Here is a 10,662-nt window from a genome sequence, read left to right as displayed (position 1 = left end):
GGGGTGAAGTTTGTGACATTGTTGTATTTGTTTTACGTAAGAAGCCTCTTTTAATATTGTTTGACAAGCGGTGAACTGTGATTTATTATTCATTGTACAAGATTGTTGTCTGGAGGATCAACTATGTCCTTGATTTCCAACGCATGTTGCAACTTGCAAACGTATCGGAAAAAGTCATTAATGAGGAATATTATTCATTCAAGTGCTGTTAAAGTTAAGTACATCCAATGAGCAATAGTAACTTTGTGTTCATCTAAAACAAATGCACCTAGATGTGCGTGTGCACAAAAGATACTCTAGCTAAGAAAAAGGAGCAATCAATTTTGTATGTTTTTGTAACCATGTTAATATGACTATTGATATTGGTTGGTAATTTTTTAACCCCATTTATAAGACTATTGATATTAGAGATGCCAATGGGTTGAGATTTTGAGGTTATTTAATTTAGTCGAGCAATTCAAGCACAATTGTTGTTGAGTTTAAATGTTGAAGCTTGTTTATGTAGGAAATCAATTGGATTATTGCGAGTTTACAGGGATAATGAGTGTTGATTCTAGTACGTTAACATAGTGTTTAAGTGAAGGAGATAGATAAATCGTCAATGAACTCTTTAAATATTGGTTGTCTGGTTTCAAAATGGTAACTAAAAGAATTTTAGCTGAGAATTATGGATTATTTTAGTCATTCACGGCTATATTAAAACTGTAATGGTGTAGATTTGAGAGTAGAATACGGGGGATTAACAGTAACAAATCTCCGAACATATTGGACAAGCTAAGATCCAATAGGATATACTGTGATGATAGATTTATTTTTGACGGGAGATGATAGATTTAACTCTTTTTTTTTTTTTGAAAAGAGATGATAGATTTAACTAATAGCGTAATAAAATCATAAAGGCAGTAGTATTGGATAAATATCAGGAGTAAAAATATAAAATAAAATAAAATTAAAAAAAAAAAAAGGTACTCGTAGTCGTAGTAGGCAAAAGGGTGGCCCTTTCCTCGCAAAAAACTGGTTGCAGATTTGCAGAGTTGAAAAATGAAAACCCCAGTAGTAGAGTATTAAGTATTAAGTATTAAGTGGGGTGTGCGCTGTTATACCCCTAATTTTGACACCCGAAACATCCATCCCACCCAAGCAGCAGCAGCTGCTATGCCTATGCCTCCCTTTGAATTTATTCCTTGATTATCTTCTCTTTCGGAATTATGGAATCCACGACTACCCGCTCCAAACCTCGCCGTAAAATCATTTACGCCGGCATTGTTCTCCGGCGCCGGTGGTGTCTCCGGTACTGGTTGATCTTGCCGCTGCTTTACCTTTTAGGTTTGATACTTTGTGCTCGTCCTCTCTCTCGACTCTTCTTCCCTCTTCCTCCTCCTGGCTCTGTCTACCATAGTCATCAGATCTTCCACAACCTTCGTCTCCGTATTCTCACCGACGATTCCCCTGCTATTCAGGTCCCAACTCTCTCTCTCTCTCTCTCTATTGTTTTTTTCTTAATAATACTGAGTATATTTGTTTGTATTGTATGTCAACTGTAGTAACATTGACTTCAATTTTACAGTCTCATTCACTTTTTGCTTCCAATTTGTTTATTTAAGAAATTAGAATGCTTTGTGTGAATGAATGAGTAGAATTCATCAACTTTCTATTATTGATTTCATGGGGAATTCAGTGTTAGGATTGTACACAATTGCTGATCCTCAATTTGAGATTGACTAATAAATGCACTTAGCTTTTTTTGGGATCACCTTTCAAATCGTAGCTAATTCAAATGTTACCTTAATTGGTACACTGCCTTTTTTTTTTCTCGCAGCTATCTAGTCTCTGGATGTATAAAAAATTGAAAATTGAAAAGCCTTGCAAAATCACGTACGAAGAAACACGAATGGGTGAGCAAATACGATATACATACTTATACATGATATTTGATTATTCCTGAGCTGCCCTTGACGACTTTGCCATTCTCAGAGAGGTCAGAAAATAATGGATATTTGATTGTTGAGGCTAATGGAGGCCTTAATCAGCAGAGATCTTCGGTAATACACTCCCACCTTTTTACTTACATTTGTCATTTTTTGTTGATACCATCACTCTTTAGTTTAAGTGAAAAACATTCAATTGTGGAACTAATTATTGGGATTTGGGAATGCAGCAAACACTATCGCATTTCTATGTAGAAATATATAGTACAAATGCTGATTGTTCTGCGTTTCTGATTCAGATATGCAATGCAGTGGCCGTTGCTGGGTTTTTGAATGCCACATTAGTAATTCCCCGTCTTGAATATCACAATGTCTGGATGGATCGAAGGTCTTTCTTCTTGTCTTTCTTTTGCTTGGCTTTTCATTCATTTTCAACTTAGGTATCTGCCAGTCTCCTCATCTGCTTTTATTTTTTCAGTCATTTTGATGATATCTATGACGAGCAGCATTTTATAAACACTCTTGCTGGCTTTGTGAGGGTGACTCGGGAACTACCTAGAGAACTTATGGAACAATATGATTATGAGATCAGTAATGTACCTATTGTCCAAGTCCCTGCTTGGTCTTCCATCAGTTACTACCTTGAAGAAGTTTTTCCCATCTTACGGAATCAAGGGTACGTCGGTTTTCATTATTGCTTTCTTCATGAACTATTACTTTACTTTTAAGAGGCATGCTCATGATGATACAAGTTACCCTTCCATGACATAACATATTACTTCATCCCATTTCCTACCATCTATATCATTTTTTGGAACCTTTCTAAACAATAATGAGTTAAAACTACAACATCACAGTGGGAAAGTATGGAGTAAAATATGGTGATGATCAAACCAGCATATGGTAGATTGAATTTTATTCTTGCTATGTCCCATGAGGTATTCTGTACATATTGAAATTGTTTACCCTTTACAGTATAGTAATGATCATTATATCCTGATGTCAGCTAGGCTTGTTCGCATTGCTCCTTTTGCCAATAGATTGTCAATGTATATTCCTCCAGACATTCAGTACTTAAGGTGCCTTGCAAACTACAAAGCTTTAAAATTTGCACCTCCTATATCGGCACTTGCCAAAAGTATAATCAAGCGCATGGTTGAGAAGAGTCCAAAATCCGATGGTAAATATGTTTCAGTTCACCTCCGTTTTGAAGAGGTATCCAATCTTTCTTGGAGCACGGTTTATCCTTTTCTATCAAATGTTCTGATCGTTGCTAATTTTTATGTGGGACTGACTGGACATGTAGGACATGGTTGCATTCTCATGCTGCATATACGATGGAGGAAAGAAAGAACAGTTTGAAATGGACTTTGTCCGAGAGAAAGGATGGAAGGGGAAATTTAGACGCAGGGGCACAGTAATCAATCCTGGCTTCAATCGAATCAGTGGAAAATGCCCGCTTACCCCTGTGGAGGTATGTTCAATCTTTCACTCAAGCTGTCAAGCTATAAAGACCCTTCAGGAATCAGGATTGATCTCCTGCAATCTGCAGATAGACCTTTAAAAAGAGTGCATAATTCAATGGATCTTTTTTTATCTCTAGATATTTGGAACAAATAGTATAGATCTTTGAATAATAAAACCCAAATAACCAATAATTGGGGGTATTTGCACCTCTATAATCATGTATCTCACCTTTTCCTCCCATGTCGTTTCTTGTCAGCACAGGTTGGAATGATGCTTAGAGGAATGGGGTTCGACAACAATACATTGATCTATTTGGCATCAGGAAAACTATATCAGGAGGAGAGTCAGTTAAGTCCCCTATTGGAGATGTTTCCGCTTCTATATACCAAGGAGTCTCTTGCATCCCCTGAAGAGCTTGCTTATTTTAAGGTGATTATTGGTATTTTCCTGGGACTATGAATAAGTTAATAGTGATCCAGGATGTAATTGATCATAATCATGATTAGACCAGATTCAATTACAAATTAGTGCTTCACATTATTAGCTGTAGCTGTAGCTTCCATTTCACTGGAGTGATCACTGTAAAATCATTCGAACTTATTCACCTGTTACAGGGGTACTCGTCTAGATTGGCTGCTCTGGACTATGCAGTATGCTTATTCAGCGAGGTTTTCTTGACCACTCAGGGTGGAAATTTTCCACATTTTCTCTTGGGTCATCGCAGATATATCTATGGGGGGCATGCAAAGACTATCAAACCCGACAAGCAGAAACTTGCTCTTCTGTTTCATAACACAAGCATCAGGTAACTGTCCCTCTTATCTCTTTGTTGAACAGCTAATCTGCACATCTTGTATTACGAATGTAATTTGACCATGTATTCTAGCTTTAAGTCTAATCACTTGTCCAAGTTGGAACTTTGGATTGTTCATGCATTTACTTCATACACTTCCCACTATTTCAAAATTTTTTGGACAAATAACTCAAATGTGTGGGTTTAACAAATGTTTTTACAGTTGGCAAGAGATTAAGGATCAAGTCAAGGTGATGCTAGTAGAAAGCAACCGGGAAGGACTTATGATGCCAAGAATAAAAAAATCTAGCAGGCACAACTCAATTTACAAATACCCATTTCCACAGTGTAGATGTCTTCAAGAAGCTCAAAATCTTACTGTAAATAGAGCAAATGTGGGTGATGTGCTGGATCACCAGCTAAAGCACATAATTTGATACGGCTATTCTTTTGTGATACCAGCATGCCATGCCAAACGAACATACCTTGGTAATTTAGTATAGATAAAGGACCTAGTGGAAACTTCTGGACGAGGCCATTCTCCAGACTCCAGTGATTTTGCATGAGTCAGGCCAAGTTTTGTCTTAGAGCCACACCGGTAGAGGTATTATCATTCAACAAATTCTTCAAGACTCAAACAGAAAGTCCATGTCCCATTGCTGATAGTTTGTGCCCGAATTTATTTAAACAAAGTGGGATACTTGCTACAGCTATGGACTCTGGTGCAGGTAAGTTTATATCCATTATGATGATGCATTTTTAACATTAGAGGTTGCTGAATAGGAAAACCATGAGTTGATGAACCTGCTACCTTGAAAGGCTCTAAGCTAGGACATTCCTTGGGCCAATTTTGATGTAACCCATTGGGGCAACTACCCCTAAATTTTTTTTGTTGTCCCTAATTGTTAATAATCTTTTTTTGTTAGTATAATACAAGTATTACAGTAGCCCCTCTTATAGAAATTTTCTGTTTGGAGATGACATGTTATCCTTCTTTTGTTAGTATAGTAGAGTGTTACAGACTTACAGTAGCCCCTCAAATAGAAATTTTCTGTTTGGAGATGACCAGTTAAACCTTCTTTTGTTTTTGTTTGTATATTACAGTATCTGCTGTAGGCCTATAACAGGTAATTTTGTAGAATAAACCCTAAACATCTAATGCATACGGTCGTTTTGATCGTCTTATTAGGTGCTATATTTTAGTTTTGTGAGAAGATTGTCTAGACCTTTGTATTACTCTGTAAAATATATTCTTTTCGGTAAAAGAAAATTAGGTGCCATATTTAATTGAAAAAAAAAGAAGCAAAATATGAAGTACTTATAATTAGAATTGGGATAGTGAACAAAAGGGTAAATGGTCACTAGAGATTAAAGATTGAAGGGCCCTTTTGAGCATGAACCTGAACTTGAACCTAAACCTAAACTTGATCCAATAACATTAGCTCAATAATACTCCGTATTTTGATTAAACAAAACAATCTAGTAGAGTACGGAGTAATAATTAGATTGTGATTTTTCATTTAATGGAGGGCATCCCACTCCGGCATACTAGGAATAAGTTTAATTTTATACACCGTAATAGTGAAAGCTGATCATGCGCATTGTCGCTGTAATGATTTCATATTAGCTTTCAACATCCCACTCCGGCATTCCCTCTACTCTTTCTTTGTTCATTATTATTCTTATTATCCACTGAAGCATCTTCTTTCTATTTTTACCTTCTTTTCATGCTCTTTTTCTAATTTATTTGCTGTAATTCACCCAAATTTACTCTTTCTTCCTCCCCTTTTTCTGAAAGCTGAACACTGCAGCAAATCAAAAGACTAAAGAGCCCTGTAAAATTTCACAAACCCAGCTTCCATTTGCTTTTCTTTTTTTTTTTTTCTTTTTTTTTTTGTAAAAATCCACAGCTGCATGTGTCACCCTCCTAAATGAGATACTTTACGGAGTAGTGTAATGACTACATTTAGTTACCTGGTCCTAAAGCCATATTGTCACAATATAATCTAGCCACTAATTAAGCCAGGGTCACTCGAGCCAGGTCCTGTGTGTGTCACTGTCTTTTAGCTCTCGACTAATTTAATGAAACAAGCAAATACTATTGTAATTTATATTCTATAGCAAAAACAAAAGAGGGGGCATGCATACAAGTTGCAGGGAGTCCAGTCTCAGGACTCAGGCTTTGCAATTTGCAATTGATAATGAGCAATAGAAATCTTTGACTCCTGCATTAATTTATAAAAAGGAACACTTGGATTAAGCTGTCGTAACTCAACCCATGCAATACGACGTATGCCAAGTGTTGTAAGGAATCTGGATAATTAACTTTAATAACAAGTCTTGCTTATTAGGGGGCCGTGCCTTTTTAGTTTTTGCTATTAAACACTTAATTAACAGCAGCTGTGCGCCCATACAACATTGCTTCATTTTTTGTTATTTCGACATCATTATACTTATCAAACTGCTACTGCCTACTGCATTTGATTTAGCAGGCCTGGCCTTTGCCCCTTGGTTGTACAATTCAAGAATCATCAACTTCAACTATTAACTCTCAGCTTCCCAAGTAATACATGCATACATACGGTCATACGGTTTTGTTTACTTCTTTTGACATCAAGTATTTTTCAACTTTTATTTTTAATGAACATGTTAAGTTTGTTTTTTTAAGACTATAAGTAGAAGATAATGTTATGTTTAACCCTCATCATAATTCCCATTTATAGGTCAAAGTATTGGGTTTGATTGCTCAAAGAAGCATGGATTTGGTGTTTTTTAATTTATAGGGTCAATAATTTTGTTTGGTTGGGCGCTTTTATAGGGGGCAATAATATTGTTAGATTGGACCACATCTAGCTTGTTTATGGCATCTGTATTACAACTAACAAACAGATTTCCATTTGTGATGAGTTGCAGTGACATCTCTTTCACTTCATTATCTATTTCTAGGACATCTGTTCATGCCAAACCGACCAGGTTTTTTTTTATCTCCCTTTTCTATCATAACTTTTTCTTTTAATAAGAGAATTATCAATGAATATAATCTTTCATTTTCTTTACTTCACAATAGCTCCAAACCATTACTATAAATCATCTAACTTCTGTCATTATACTTTTGAAATGAACTTATCAATGAGATCAAATGAAATAATTTAACTCACTGGCTAAGTTGGTAGTTGGTCTTTTTCATTTTTTAAAGAGTTGACTGGAGCCAAATTAGAACAATCTTAACTTGCATTGCTTGGGTTTTCTAACCAAAGGCTACCATTTCCATGCACATTTTGCATATAGTACAAAATATCATTAAAACGTTGCCCTACCCAAAGCTGAAGATATACAATAACCAAAGCATGTAGAAATAATCTACACTAATTTAAGATCTCCAGCCCAAACATCTAAAACCCCCTATAGATAACAACAAAACAAGGCAGAATTGCCTTGGGGTTAAAAACATACAACTCATCCAAATTTGAATAAACTCCGGTTGCTCCGGCCACCGAGTCATACTCCTCTGATCCACCACCTTCTGGGCTCTTCTTGACCCGGCCGGCAATCACCCGGCACACCAGCATTGCCCTCCTCTCCTGCTCCTCTGAACCAACATCAGCTCGATCATGAGCTCGCCCACTCGTGGCAGTCGTTAGTATGTCTTTGCCTGTAGGCCCCTCATCGGCTAGCTTAAATCCATTTTTAATAATGCTACAAACATTGCAATGTGGGATGGAATTACAAAGGTTGGAGGAGTCATTTAAACCTAGGGAGCACATAAATGTGGTGCAATGGAACCTTAGAAGCTCATTTCCATCAGCTATGCACCTAGCATGTTTTTTAGGGAGCCTTGTTGCCTTAAATTTAATTGAGTCCCTATATTCCTCAAACTTGTTGATGGTCTTTTGGGTGTTGTGGACTTTAAGAATTCTATCAATTTTGCATACTGGAGTTTGCTTCTTTAGCCAGCTTGATTGGAATATAATCTCTACTATATTCTTACTTGTATCCTCAGGACCCAGTTCAGATACTACACCAGAAAAACATAAAATCATCTTAGTCAAAGAAATTTTATGGCATAAAAAGTATGAAAATGCTCTAAAGTGCTTATGACATAGAGGAAAATTTCCAAAAAGTGAGAACTAAACATTCTATACTTGAACAACAAGATTAATTAAATTGTAGTAGTCCATGACTTTTGTAGCTCACTTTCCGCCTTTATATCTTCTGAAACTAGACTAAAGCTAGAATCTTTACAAATGTAATACTCCGTATGAATAATAAACAGTGGTGTGCAGTGTGATTAAGCATAGATAAGAAGTTGATAATTGAAAAATTAAGAGGAAGATGAGCTTGAATGAGACTAAGAAAGAGCAAGTACCTGCATGCCTGACAGCCTGATGAAGCTCCAAATTCTCAGGTTTCATGAAAACTTCGCCGCAATGAGGGCAAGAACAAATAGTAGCTCTAAGAGAAGGATCTCTAGTGAAAGACAAAACAGGATCAACAACCATTCTACACTCATAACACCCTGAAAGTCTTCTAAATGGAATCCCTTTAATAGAGTAATTAGCAGCAGTAGTACTGTTAGAAGAAGATGATTTAAGTAAGACCCCATTAGTGTTACTAAGGTCACTCAAAACAGGAGATTTGATTGACCGATTTGATCCTTCATGGCTGCTGCTACTGGTGGTGCTAGTACTAGCATGGGTAGGACCACCCCTGCTTTTTCTCTGAAGTGTTTCAGGGGAAGCTGTTTCAGGCCTCTGCATCACTTTTGTGTTGTTGCAAAGTGACCCTGAACATTTCATTTTCTTATTCTTCTTGCTGTTTTCCTCCGGTATTGCTGGTTTTTCAGCATGCTTTTGCTTTTGCTTTTGCTGTTTCTTTTTCTGGGACAGTGATGCTTGCTCTTGCTGTGGCTGTTGCTCCACTTGGAGGTGCTTGCAAGTGAGAATGTTCCTCATTACCACCCATGAAGGTAATGCTTGCGACTGCTGCTGCGACTGCGACTGCTGCTTTTCTTTGTCATCTTCCCTCTGTGAAGGGGGTTGACTTCTTCTTGTTCTGTGAACTTCTTTTGTGAGCTTCCTAGGATTTGTTGTTTTGGCCATTGTTGGGAAGTAAGAAAAAACAGGTGTGAATTTTCTATTTCAAGGTTAACTAAGGTCACATGGGATAGTTTTAAAGCACAAGTGCTGGAAAAGCAGATAGATGGTTGCAAGTTAAAGAAGGGCAAGAAAAAGAGGGAGAAGCCAGGAAGAGGCTTTGCTTTTTGTGAATAATTTATGGCTGCATTGCTTGGATTTGAGATTGAGATTTATGAGGCCAACTTTCATGATTCACCCTCCACCCTCCTATATGGCTATTAGGCTATATACTTGTTTCTTTATTATAGTGGGTTTAGCTTGGATTTTATTATTTTTCATAAATTTTCCACTATACAATTTGATACTCCGTACATTTTTAAACCATACTTTATCTATTATTTTAGTTGATACGTTTCTTTAATTATGTTTGTCAATTTTAAATTTAATCTTAGTATGTATTATATATATTAAATTTTTATATTTTTTGGGATAGAGGTTAGAAGAAAAAAACATAATACTTATGAAGTATATTGTTTTTAAATACTGACATGTATCTTGCACTTAACATTTAAATTTTTTTAGAGAAATCAAGTTTTAAAACTTAGCTCTGATTCCATTTTTTTTTTTAGCCAGCCCAAAAATGTCCAGCATTATTATAGCATCATTTGTTAGGAAATTTTTCTTTCCAAACTCTCATGTCCTCATAATCTCTGGATACATGAGCTAATTTATGTGTCACTCCATTTGAAAAAATTAGAGCTCTATTTTGTTTACTACGTACTTTGAATTATTTTTTTTTTTTATTTTTTTTTTTTTTTTGAAACCACATACTTTGAAATTTAAGATAAGTTCAAATATATTAATTTTAGTGGATTCTTTCTTATATATGAGTTTCAATTTTATTTTAATTTATTATCAATTCCTAAAAGGGCTATAATATAACATACTCCGTATTACCCAATGCATTAAAAATGTTATAGAAGCCATTCTAATTAAATTCCTTGAGTTAATCATGACTGCATTCTCATTATAATCTTGTTCTTTTTCATAAGCACTTCTCATCTAGTGTACCTCCTCCAGTATTTCATGTTGTTCTTTCTACCTATAATCTTTTTTGAAAACAAAATTGGTCAAAGTGAAAAAACAATATGAATCAAAAGGAGTCTTAAAATTTTTATTTAATAATTATTACAAAAACAGGAGCAATGTTCAATATTGGTAATCAATTTGGAACTATAATCTGGCTGTTGAAACAAAAGAATCTCAGTGACCAAAGGATGTATAGGGGAGTGCATTGCGCATTGTAGTATCATAGATGATATCATTTTTTTCTTTTTTAATAATAAAATTGACATACAATTTATACAGAGTAAGAGACCATTGATGCACAAAAATTCTA

At 35.7% G+C, this 10,662-nt stretch overlaps 2 protein-coding genes across 3 annotated transcripts; one reads left to right on the top strand and one right to left on the bottom strand.

The window, feature by feature from the left end:
* Window positions 1-713: 713 nt before the first annotated feature.
* On the top strand, window positions 714-5,267 carry LOC110714227 (uncharacterized protein At1g04910-like). 2 transcript variants are annotated; one of them, XM_021892722.1, is made up of 10 exons: window positions 714-1,460; window positions 1,820-1,895; window positions 1,975-2,042; window positions 2,228-2,316; window positions 2,407-2,604; window positions 2,939-3,143; window positions 3,235-3,402; window positions 3,657-3,824; window positions 4,010-4,200; window positions 4,412-5,267. In XM_021892722.1, exons 1-10 carry the CDS (start codon window positions 1,209-1,211, stop codon window positions 4,623-4,625), a joined length of 1,629 nt encoding a protein of 542 aa, XP_021748414.1. In that variant the 5' UTR covers window positions 714-1,208; the 3' UTR covers window positions 4,626-5,267. The 2 variants fall into 2 exon arrangements, with proteins under 2 accessions (XP_021748414.1, XP_021748413.1); XM_021892721.1 differs by having other exon boundaries at window positions 2,159-2,316.
* Window positions 5,268-6,937: 1,670 nt separating this feature from the next.
* LOC110714486 lies at window positions 6,938-9,668 on the bottom strand. The gene is made up of 2 exons (XM_021893002.1): window positions 8,555-9,668; window positions 6,938-8,203 (listed from the first exon to the last, which is right to left on the bottom strand). The coding sequence occupies exons 1-2, from the start codon at window positions 9,285-9,287 to the stop codon at window positions 7,581-7,583; spliced, it is 1,356 nt and encodes a 451-aa protein (XP_021748694.1). The 5' UTR covers window positions 9,288-9,668; the 3' UTR covers window positions 6,938-7,580.
* Window positions 9,669-10,662: the final 994 nt, after the last annotated feature.

This window comes from Chenopodium quinoa, unplaced genomic scaffold, assembly GCF_001683475.1.
Source record: "Chenopodium quinoa cultivar QQ74 unplaced genomic scaffold, ASM168347v1, whole genome shotgun sequence".
Taxonomy (NCBI): Eukaryota; Viridiplantae; Streptophyta; class Magnoliopsida; order Caryophyllales; family Amaranthaceae; genus Chenopodium; species Chenopodium quinoa.
The sequence above is the reverse complement of the archived record's forward strand: the minus strand, read 5'-3'. Positions and strand labels throughout refer to the sequence as shown.